The sequence below is a fragment of the Rhinopithecus roxellana genome, chromosome 5, assembly GCF_007565055.1.
Source record: "Rhinopithecus roxellana isolate Shanxi Qingling chromosome 5, ASM756505v1, whole genome shotgun sequence".
Lineage (NCBI taxonomy): Eukaryota > Metazoa > Chordata > Mammalia > Primates > Cercopithecidae > Rhinopithecus > Rhinopithecus roxellana.
This window is the reverse complement of record NC_044553.1, coordinates 126,654,651-126,667,380: the sequence shown is the minus strand read 5'-3', so window position 1 is coordinate 126,667,380 and position 12,730 is coordinate 126,654,651. Positions and strand designations below refer to the sequence as shown.

The window sequence follows — 12,730 nt, the reverse complement described above, 5'->3', positions numbered from 1 at the left end:
CAGAGACACAACAACAACAACAGAAAAAAGAAGAAGAAAATTTCAGGCCAATATCCCTGATGAACATAGATGTAAAAATCTTCAATAAAATACTAGCAAACTGAATCCAGTAGCTCATCAAAAAGCTAATCCACTATGATTAGGCTCTATCTCTTAGATATCTCTTAGATGCAAGTTTGGTGCAACATATGTAAATCAATAAATGTGACTCGCATAAACAGAATTAAAAACAAAACCCGCATGATCATCACCATAGATGCAGAAAAAGCTTTTGATAAAATTCAACATCCCTACCTAGGCATCAAAGGAGCATACCTTAAAATAATAAGAGCTATCTATGACAAACCCACAGCCAACTTCATACCGAATGGGCAAAAGTTGGAACCATTCCCTTTGAGAACCGGAACAAGATAAGGATGCCCTTTCTCACCACACCTATTCAACATAGTACTGGAAGTCCTAGCCAGAGCAATCACACAAGAGTAAGAAATAAAAAAGACATCCAGATAGGAAGATAGGAAGTCATACTATCTGTTCACAGACAATATGGTTTTATACCTAGAAAACCCCCTAGTCTCAGCCCAAAAGCTACTTTAGTTGATAAACAACTCCAGCAAAATTTCACGATACAAAATCAATGGCCGAAAATCAGTAGCATTTTTAAACACCAACAACATTCAAGCTGAGAGACAAATCAAGAATGTAATCCCATTTACAACAGTTCTACAAAAAAATACAATGCCTAGAAATATAGCTAACCAGGGAGGCAAAAGAGCTCTATAACAAGAATTACAAACCACTGCTGAATGAAATCACTGATGACACAAACAAATGGAAAAACCTTCCATGCTCATGGATAAGAAGAATCAATATTGTTAAAATGGCCATATGCCCAAAGCAATCTATAGATTCAATGCTATTCATATCAAACTACCAACGATATTCTCACAGAATTAGAAAAAAAACTGTTGCAAAATATATGTGGAACCAAAAACAGAGCCCAAATAGCCAAGGAAGTTAAAAGCAAAAAGAACAAAACTGGAGGCATCACATTACCCAGCTTCAAACTATACTACATGACTACAGTAACCAAAACAACATGGCAGTGGCACCAAACAGACACGCGGACCAACGGAACGGAATAGAGGACGCAGAAGTAAAGCCACACACCTACAACTATCAGATCTTTGACAAAATCAACAAAAACAAACAATGGGGAGAGGACTCCCCATTCAATAAATGGTGTTGAGATAACTGGCTAGCCAGATGCAGAAGACTGAAACCAGACCCCTTCCTTTCATTACATACAAAAATCAACTCAAGTCAGATTAAAGATTTTAATTTAAAACCTAAAACTATAAAAACCCTAGACGAAAACCTAGGAAGTACCATTTTGGACATAGACCCTGGCAAAGATTTCACGACAAAGACCCCAAAAGCAATTACAACAAAAACAAAAGTTGACAAATGGAGCCTCATTAAACTAAGGAGCTTCTGCATAACAAAAGAAACTGTCACCTCAGTAAACAGACAACCAATAGAATGGGAGAAAATGTTTGCAAAGTATGTATCTGACAAAGGTCTAATATTCAGAATCTGTAGGAGACTTAAACAAATTTACAAGCAAAAAACAAACAACCCTGTTAAAGTATGGGCAAAAGACATGAATAGACATTTCTCAAAAGAAGATATACACGTGGCCAACAAGCATATGGACAAATGCTCAACATGGCTAATCATGTTGCAAATCAAAACCGAAATGAGATGCCATCTCATGCGAGTCAGAATGGTTATTATTAAAAAGTGAAAAAATAATAGATGTTGGTGAGGTTGCAGAGAAAAGAGAAATTTATACACTGTTGATCAGAGTATAAGTCAGTTCAGCCAATGTGGAAAGCAGTTTGGAGAACCTCAAAGAATACCATTCAACCCACCAATCTCGTTATTGTATATGTACCCAGAGAAATATAAATCATTCTATCACAAAGACACATGTACGCATATGTTCATCGCAGCACTATTCACAGTAGCAAAAACATGGAACCAACCTAAACGCCCATCAACAGTGGACTGAATAAAGAAAATGTGATATACATCATGGGATACTATGCAGCCATAAAAAAGAATGAAATCATGTCCTTTGCAGCAACACGGATGCAGCTGGAAACCACTGTCCTTAGCAAACTAACACAGGAACAGAAAACCAAATACTGCCTGTTTTCATTATAAGTAGGAGCTAAACATTGAGAACACATGGACACAAAGAAGGGAACCATAGACACTGGGGTCTACTTGAGGGTGGAAGGTGGGAGGAGGGTAAAGATCAAAAAACTACATATCAGGTCCTACGCTTATTACCTGAGCGATGAAATAAACTGTAAGCCAAGCTCCCATGACGTGCAGTTAACCCATGTAACAAAGATGCACGTGTACCCTCGAACCCAAAACGCAAATTGGAAAGAAAAAAAGACATTTCCTGCCTAACAGTTTCATTCTAAATTTTCTTCTTCTAAGGGTAAACATTTTTGTATTGATGTTATGTACTCCCTATGTCCAAGAATCATCTAGAAATTTTTAAACATGAATTTAAAGGCCACTTAACATTTCAAATCCCTATAAAACAAAAGGACAAGTAAAATAACATTCCTTAACAGAAGTTATTTAATAACTAAATCTGAAGCCCTTCTAAATCTATGGAAACATGTTCCATTATCCAAATTTAGAAATACTCAAAATTGATCTTGAATTTCAGGGGACAAGTTGTCTACAGTTTTCATTGTACCAACTACTCTATGGTTTGACGAAATTTTCTAGAAGACAATCTGACCTCAGTAACAAAAGTCAGTGCAAAATAGATTAATAGACCCAAATGTCTCCAACTGTTTTCCAAAAATAGAACACACCTGACCTACTGTATGTGCTTCAGAGTGGGGCCTGTTTCAGAGCCACTGCAACATGACAGAAGAAGGATTCGACCCAAAATTTATGCTGGAGAACTCAGGTCCAAAAATGGCAGGAAAAGGGCCAGGAAGCCCTCCAAATCTGGAAGAGGTCTTAGGTAGGTTTTAGATAGCAGATGTAAAACATGAGATGAAAGCCCAGGGCGTGACGATGAAGGCAGGCCACTCCGTAGGGAATGGCTGCTTGGGGTCGGGGAGCTGGGTGTGTGAGATCTGTGGGGCCCCAATAGCTTGCCTAGGACTTCTGTATACAAACCTTACTCCCTTCTGGGCTAACAGTGAATAGTTTGAACAAGAAAAGGTTGAATTAAGCTTTTGAATCAAATTATTACTAAAAAAATTAATAATAATAGGCTACAGCATTTTTTGAATGCCAACTAGGAGCTCCACATGGAGCTCAGTACTTCAATACGATCTTCTTGGTTCTCACAAGCAGCATGATTAATATTAATAGACTACTCTAAAGATAAGAAAATTGAGGCTCAGAGGTATTGAGTAATTTGTTTAAAATTCTAGAACTAGGAAGTGGCAAAGCTGAGCTCTGAACATGGATCCATCTGATGTGAAAGCCTGTGCTCATAAACATTATGTGAACTACAACCTGTTGGCCTGAGTTGGAAGAGTCCTTCCTGGACTGTTGCACAGATCTCCTCTGAGCATGCCCAGTGCAGTGTTCTCACGGTCCTGTAGTATTCATGGCACATGAGAAAGCTTCCAACCCATCCATCTCCCCATTATGCCAGAGGCTGGATCCATATGCAGTGAGGTCTGGTTAAGCTTGATGATGATGGTCAGACTGCTCATAGAGAGGAGAAGCAAGGTGAGGACCTGTTACATAAGGATGAGTGGGAGCAAAATGAACAGGAACATCTGAGGATAAAATAACAGAGTTGAAAGCATCCAGGTCTTACAATGGCTCGTAATAGGGCATTTCCTACTTCAAAAAGGATGGTCAGAGTATCTTGCCCAGTTGATTGTCCCTTTTAGGTCAAAAAGTCTAACACTTTTCAGAAGGAGTGTTAGGCTGCCCCTCAGGGAAGTCTGGGGAAGGCAAGCATCTGAACTGGCTTCCTTAAGGTTACACCTCATGAAGATTCCACTGTTCCTCAACTCCCCACAGTTTAGACTACTCAAGTTGGAGAATCATTGAACATCTTGGAAAACCACAATTCATACACTGTTATAGGACAAGCAAAGTTAATGCAGTAATAGTAAGCTCAGCTCCCTCTTGATTTTTTTTTTTTTTTTTAAGACAGAGTCTCACTCTGTCACCTAGGCTGGAGTGCAGTGGCACGATCTCGACTCACTGAAACCTCCACCTCCCGGGTTCAAGTGATTCTCCTGCCTCAGCCTGTCGATTAGCTGGGATTACAGGTGTGAGTCACCACGCCTGGCTAATTTTTGTATTTTTAGTAGAGACAGGGTTTCACCATGTTGGCCAGGCTGGTCTCGAACTCCTGGCCTCATGATCCACCTGCCTCAGCCTCCCAAAGTGCTGGGATTACAGGTGTGAGCCACCGCGCCCAGCCCCTCTTGATTTTCAAGAAGATATAAGTAACTACGACAGAAAAACATATTCTGCTAAGGGCCCAAATAAAAACATGGAGGTTGGAAACTGAGGCAAGAATGCATTCCATAGTTGTAGTCAGAAATCTTTCTGGTTGGTTTCTGTACAAAAATTGCCTCTTTCAATTAATGCCCACATCAATATTTGTTTCAGAATTTTCTTAATTGTTAGAAAGCAGCAACTTTGTTGGGTTGGTTTTGTTGACATTAGTTTCAGTCACAAATGAAAATTCTTTGTTTTGTTCTCATTGAAAACATATTATATCCCATAGTTTCCAGAACTTTTTTTAAATCAACAGAAAGACATTTTACAAAATTGTATTCTGACTTACCGATATGAATAAAACCAATGCTACATGTACCTGCACTATTGGATACAGATCCTAAAGGAAGCAGCTGGATAAATTGTCCCAGTTTAGTGCTCACATGCTGAAACTGCCTGATACTTATCATTAGGATACTGCAGTATAACAATGAATAGAATGAGAAGTGAGACAAAATAGCCTTTCCCAGTGTCAAAGTAACTGAATCAAGATGCTCAGTTTGGTTCCCCTAATTGCCTAGGTTGGCATGGAGAAAAGAAAAAAATATTAAAAGGCAATTAGGGAGAGTGAAATAAACTATGAAGAAGATACACAGAAAAAAAAATTAAAGAAATCAAACATGATGTATAAATAAAATAGCCAAGAAGATAAACATCATATAGTTCTCCTCAAATAATCATGATTACTCTCATACCCACAATTACATGAGGAGGTGCTAGGTACTGGGTAGTAAAGACACACAAGAACAGTCTCGATTGATTCCATAAGTTCCTGGAATATATGCTAAGGACTTCAGCAACTTTGGAGCACTCTAGGTGGTGCAGTATCATCTGGCCACACTCCTTCATTTTTCCCAAAGGAAATCCCAAAGGATTGGAAGATTTACGTCCACACAAAAAGTTGCACATAGATGTTCGTAGCAGCTTTATTTAAAATTGCCAGAACGTGGAAGCCACCAATATGTCCTTAAATCATGGTGGGTGAATCAATAAAGTGTGGTACATCCAGACAATGGAATGTTATTCAGAGCTAAAAAGAAATGAGCTGTTAAACCATGAAAAGACAAGAAGGAAAGTTAAATGCATATTACTCTAAATGAAAGAGGCCAATGTGAAAAGACCACATACTGTACTATTCCAACTATAAGACATTCTGGAAAATTCAAAACTATGGAAACAGGAAAAAGAACAATGATTTCCAGGGGCTGGGGGAGAAGAAGGGACGAACAAGTGGAGCATAGAGGAATTTTAGGGCAGAGGAACTACTCTGTACAATACCACAAGGATGGATACATGTCATTACACCTTTGTCCAAACCCACAGGGTGTATGACACCAAGAACCAAGAATGAGCACTAATATAAACTATGGACTCTGGATGACTATAATGCATCAATTTAGATTCACAAATCGTAACACCTGCACCACTGTGATGGAGGAAGTTAATAATGGGGGAAGCTATGCGTGTGTGGGGGTTGGACTATATGGAAAATCACTTTACCTTCCTCTCCATTTTGCTGTGAACCTAAAACTATTCTTAAAAACTTAAGACTTAAATAGAGCAATCAGCTGGGAATTAGTGAAGCCTGAAGGTTGTATGTGATATCAGCAAAGACAGATGCCTTAACAGAGAGACCAGGGAAAGAGACAGTTAAAGATAAGGAAAAAAACAAATAGAAAAATGTCAGATACAAATACTACCTTCTTAGTCTTTACACAGACTGTAAATGGAATAAATATACCAATTAAAGGGCAGGTATGGGCTAAGTGGATTTTTTAAATGTGAGTCAACTGTATGCTGTCTACAAGAGCTTACCGCTGCCACAGTAGATTGAAAGACCCCGACAGATCGAAAGAGAAAAGATGGACAAAGACCACGTAATAGTAACAACGGCGACAAAAGAGCTGGAGAAACTACGCTGACGTCAGACAAAACTGACCTTAAGACAAAAATTGTTTTTAGGGTCAAAGAAGGACATTTTATACTTATTTCATACAAATGAAATCAATAACAAATTCAGGGAGATAAATCGGCATCTATAGTTGCTAAAATACATTATCTAAACTTTCCAATTTTTTTACAAAAATTACAAGATATGACAAAAATGAAGGAAAGCGTGACCCCTGCTCTGGGGTAGAAACGGCCAATCGTAACTATCTGTGAGGGGAGCCTGGATGCTGAAGTTAGGGAAGACTTCAGAGCAGAATTTTAAATATGTTCAGAGAATTAAAGAATCATGCTTTAAAACATGAAAAATGGTGACAATGATGCATTAAGTAGAGAATATCACAGGAGATAAAAATTATTTTTAAGACAACAGAATGGAAATTCTGGAATTGAATAATATAAGTGAAACGAAAAATGTATTAGAGGGACTCAATAGAATATGTGAGATGACATAAAAATTACACATCAAAAATTAAAATAGATCAATGGAAATTATTCAATCTGAAGAACACAGAAGAAAAAGGAAAGAAGAAAAATGAATAAAGTATCAAAACCTGTGGGACACAATCAAGCAAACCAACATGTCTGTAATAGGAATCCCAGAAAAGGAAGATAATAATATTTTTTTTAAAAAAGACAATAATATATGTGAAAAATAGTAACCAAAAACTATCCAAATACCCAAAATTAATTTCAAAATTAATCTAAAGATCTTAAAAGCTAAAAATTTCAAAACACACATAAATAGGATAAACACAAAAAGATCCACACCTAGATGCATCATAGTCACACTACTGAAAGACAAAGTAAAGCCCCAAAAGCAGCAACAGAAAAATGACTCAATGTGCACAGGAGGAAAGCAATGATTAACAGCTAATTTCTCATAAGAAGCAATGGAGACCCAAAGTCAGAATGACAGATTTGGACTGGTGAAAGAAAAAAAAAAAACTAACAAGTATTCTTATATAAGTGAAAAAAAACTATACTTTAAAAAGACAAAATAAAGGCATTCACATATAAACAAAGAGAGAATTTGTTTCCAACAGATTTGCTTTACAAGATATACTAATGGAAATTCTTCAGGCTGACATCATGTGGCAACTTAAATCCATACAAAGAAGTAAAGAATTGTAGGAAAGATACATACAAACACACACACACACACACACAACCTGACCCTCAAACAACGTGGATTTTAGGGGCACCAGCCCCCTACAAAGTTGAAAATCTGTGTATAGATTTTGACTCCCCCAAATCTTAACTACTAATAGCCTACTATTGACTGGGAGTCTTGTCAATAACATAAACAGTCAATTAACACATATTTCATTTTCTTCTGTTTTGTTTTGAGACAGTCTTGCTCTGTCATCCAGGCTGGTGTGCAGTGGCACAATCACAACTCGCTGTAGTCTCAACCTCCCAGGTTCAAGTGCTCCTCCCACATCAGCCTCCCGAGTAGCTGGGACTACAGGCATGCAACACCGTGCCAGCTAATTTTTTAATACTTTTATACAGACAAAGTCTCACTATGTTACCCAGGTTGGTCTCAAACTCCTGGAACACGTATTTTGTATGTTATATGTTTTACACACTCTATTCTTACAATAAAGTAAGCTACAGAAAAGAAAATGTTATTAAGACCATCATAAGAAAGAAAAAATACATTTACAGTACTGTATTTATCAATACCATAAGTTTACACCATCTGTTTACAAGGTGAATCATCTGTCGGAAATACTAGGCAAGTGCAGCTGCAGACTACAATCTATGGTACATATCAAGCAATCCAACTTTCTCCTGTAATGTTACGACTTTTCTCTGCTTCTGCAGCATCACTAGTGGCACTTGCTATGGGTCCCACGTGTCATTCAAGGTTTACAGCATTGCACTAAACACAAGAAACACATGGGAATTGAGAGATCACATTTTACTGCAATAGGCAATTTACTGAAGGGGTGAACCACTCAGGAGGAGATGATCAGCATCACGTGGCATCTTAAGTAGATCCTCACTCACTGCAAGAGCAACAGGAGGTGGCTGTGAAATTATTACAGTAGCATAGTATGTACCACAGTTAACTTCACACGGTTATGATTGAATGCTGCATCTTTACATGTGTTTACATTTCCCTTGGCTGTGAATGGTACCATGTACTATCTGTGTTTGCGTAAGCTTTGATCAATTTCAATGTTGTATAATAGATTTGTGTATATTTTATAGGAGTAAATAACATAGACTAGTATCTACAAAAATTGTATGCATTCATGACTTGCCTTTTGTGGTTTTTTGTTTGGGGTGTGTGTGTGTGTGTGTGTGTGTGTGTGTGTGTGTTTCTGTGTCTCTCCCATGTGCTTATTTTGACCCCTGGCCACTCACAACCCACCATCATTTTTTTTAATAACTGGTTCAAAGGACAACTTTTTTTAACTTCTAAGTTCAGGGGAACATGTGCAGGTTTGTTACGTAGGTAGACTCAGGTCACAGGAGTGTGCTGTACAGATTATTTTGTCACCCAGGTATTGCGCCCATTACTTATTTTTCCCGAACCTCTCCCTCCTCCCACTTTCATCCTCCAGCAGGCCCCAGTGTCTGCTGTTCCCCTCTTTGGGTCCATGTGTTCTCATCATTCAGCTCCCACTTGTAAGTGGAAACATGTGGTATTTGGTTTTCTGTTCCTGTATTAGTTTGCTAAAGATAATGGCCTCTGGCTCCATCCATGTTTCCGCAAAAGATATTATCTCATTCTTTTTAATGGCTGCAGAGTGTTCCATGGTGTGTATGTACCACTTTTCTTTATCCAGTCTACCACTGATGGACATTTAGATCGATTCCATGTCTTTACTATTGTGAATAATGCTGCAATTAACACACATGTGCATATGTCTTACAGCACAAGAATTTATATTCCTTTTGGTATATACCCAGCAATGGAATTTCCTGAGTCAAATGGCAATTCAGTTTTTAGCTCTTTAAGGAATCACCACACTGCTTTCCACAATGGTTGAACTAATTGACACTCCCGCCAGCAGTGTATAAGTGATCCCTTTTCTCTGCAACTTCATTAGCATGTGTTATTTGTTGAGTCTTTAATAATAGCTATATGACTGGTGTGAGATGGTATAGCATTGTAGTTTTGATTCACATTTCTCTAATGGTTGGTGATACTGAGCTTTTATCATATGCTTATTGGCTGCATGTATGTCTTCTTTTGAAAGTATCTGTTCATGTCCTTTCCTCACTTTTTAATGCAGCTGTTGGGTTTTTTTTTCTTGTAAATTTGCGTAAGTTCCTTATAGACACTGGTTCCTATTAGACCTTTGTCAGAGATGCATAGTTTGCAAAAATTTTCTCCCATTCTGTACGTTGTCTGTTTACTCTGTTGATAGCTCCTTTTGCTGTGCAGAAGCTCTTTAGTTTAATAGATCCCATTTGTCAATTTTTGCTTTTGTTGCAATTGCTTTTGGCACCTTCATCATGAAATCTTTGCCCGTGCCTATGTACAGAAAGGTACTGCCTAGATTGTCTCCCAGGGTTTTATAGTTTGGGGTTTAGGTTTAAGTCTTTAATCCATCTTGAGTTGATTTTTGTACGGTGTAAGGAAGAGGTCTGATTTCAATCTTCCGCATGTGGGTAGCCAGTTCTCCCAGCACCATTTATTGAGCAGAGAGTGCCTTCCCCACTGCTTGTTTTGGTCAGCTTTGTCAAAGATCAGATGGTCATAGGTGTATGGCCTTATTTCTGGGCTCTCTGTTCTGTTCCATTGGTCTGTGTGACACACCTAACTTTGACTTAATTTTTTTCAATATTTCTAAGCTATGCAGTTCATCTGTGAGTTTTTTTAAATTGTCACAAATCTCCAAAAAAATTTCCTAGACATTTATTGAAAAAGATCTCCATATAAGTGGACCCAATGCAATTCAAATCCATGTTGTTCAAGGGTCAACTGTATGTCTTTTTTTTATCATTTTCCTTTTTTCTCTTTAATATAAAATACATTGCATAAAATAATTGAAATGATAAAACGATTATATACGTTAGGCATATAAAGTAGAAGTATAACATATGTGACCATCAAAGCACAAACAAGGGAGGACAAATGGAGCTATACTGGAACATGATGTCTGTATTCTCCACGAAGTAAGTTAGTATTAATCCAGTACAGATCGTATTAAACTAAGATGTACAGTTTAACCCTTGGAGCAATCAAAAATAAAATAACTCAAAAACATAGTTCTTTTTTTAAAAAAGAAACAGAAGAGAATTAAAATGTATATAAGAAAATATAATTTAACACAGTAAGAAAGCAGTAAAAGATAAAGAGAGGAAAAAAGATACGAGATATAGTGAAAATAGCAAAGTAGCAGACACAAAGCCAAGCATATGAGTAACTGTATTAAATGTGAGTGGATTGAACATTTCAGTTAAAATGTAGAAATTGTCAGGCTAGATTTTATCATTTTTAAAATGATAACTCATGCAAACAGTTAATAAAAGTGGGCCGAAGTGGCTATACCAGTATCAGGCAAATAGACCCTAAGACAAAAATATTACCAGAGAAAAAGAGACATTTAGTAATGATAAAGTTCAATTCATTTGGATGATGTAATAATTATAAAAGTATATACACTTAACAACCGATCCTCAAGATACATGAAGCAAAAGCTGACACACTTGAAAGGAAAAGTACCCAATCCAACAAAATCGTTGAAGACTGCAATACCCTTCTCTCAATCACTGAAAGAACAGTTTCACAGAATATCAGAGGCAATGTGCAAGAGAAAAACAGAGCGGTTAACAAGCAGGACAAATTTGACACTCATAGAATGCTCCACAGAACAGCTGCAGAACACACATCACGAGTAGAATATTCTCCAAGACAGATCAAATGCTAGACCATAAAACAAGTCTTAAAATAATTAAAAGGACTGCAATTGTGCAACGTATGTCCTGTGACCACAACTGAATTAAATAAGTCAAAAACATAAAGAAACATGGGCAATCCACCAATATTTGGAAACTTCAAAACATACTTTGAAATAACCCATAAGTCAAAAAAAGAAATTATATGGAAAATTGGAAAATATTTCTAGCTTAATGAAAATGAAAGCACATTACATGTTAAACTGAAGAAATGCAAAGAAGTGGTGCTGGGGGAATAGTTTGAGGAGTATTATCTTTCTGTGTTAGTAAATCTTTCTGTTTGAGGAGGACACAAGTTTGTAAATGAAGTCTCAAGATTTAAAAGTATTGTGAGTAATTTTGTAACAATTGTAACGGAAACCATACACATCGCTGATGTAGTCTTTTCCATGATAACAGAAACTGTACTCAAATATTACACAAAATGAAACAGATTCAGGTCACACTACCTCGTAAACTTGCTGTTATAAGTAATTTAGCTCCAGACTCAACTTACAGCAAATCATATTTGATAGAAAATGAAATTAGAATGAGTTTACAAATCACAAAGATAATTCATGAAAAAAAAATAAGCAGTGCTGCCAGAAATCTCCTAGTGGCTAAGGTAAAGCTGGTTAACTTAAAATAGTCCAATTACAACCTCCATTGTTTTCCACTTATAGAATATGAGGAAAGAGTTATAGATGTAGCCTTTCTTCATTCACCAAACAAAATATGAAATACAAAATCAGGTAAAATGCCATATGGCAAAAGTTCTAAAATCTTACCTCCATCAGAACAAAGAGCGCTGCGAAAAACAGAAGTGTTGCCCATTCCACTCTGTGTAGAATTATCTCAAAATCATGAATATCAGCTAAAATTAGCAACCAGATGGCACCCAGAATAGCAATCCATCCTGCAAATAAGTAAACAGACATGGAGATATAGTTCCACTGTTAACACACCAATTCTTTTTTTTATCTTCTGGTTGCCTTTTTCAAGAATAATTGTCATACTACAAACTTCATACATTTAAAATGCATATAATTTCTATTTGGATATACGTATACTCATGAAACCAATACTGTCATCAAGATAACGAACACGGCCATTGACCCTAGGAGTTTATTCATGCCTACGCTCTTGCACCTCCTCTAGCTCCTCTTGTCAACCCCCACACTCCTAGTAAGCCATTCTTCTCTTTTCTTTCACTATAGATTGGTTTACATTTTCTATAAATGCAGGTTTTCTGTAAATTACACCACTGTTTTTTGTTGTTGTTGTTTGGGGGGGTTTCTTGAGACATAGTTTTGCT

The 12,730-nt window shown here is 37.1% G+C and overlaps 1 protein-coding gene across 1 annotated transcript in view; it reads right to left on the bottom strand.

Moving 5' to 3' along the window:
* OCA2 (OCA2 melanosomal transmembrane protein) overlaps positions 1 to 12,730 on the bottom strand; it is a 349,097-nt gene that overhangs the window by 154,861 nt on the left and 181,506 nt on the right. Inside the window, 1 exon segment of the mRNA XM_010355208.2 lies at positions 12,204 to 12,331. Within this exon segment, the coding sequence (XP_010353510.2) occupies positions 12,204 to 12,331 (128 nt within the window).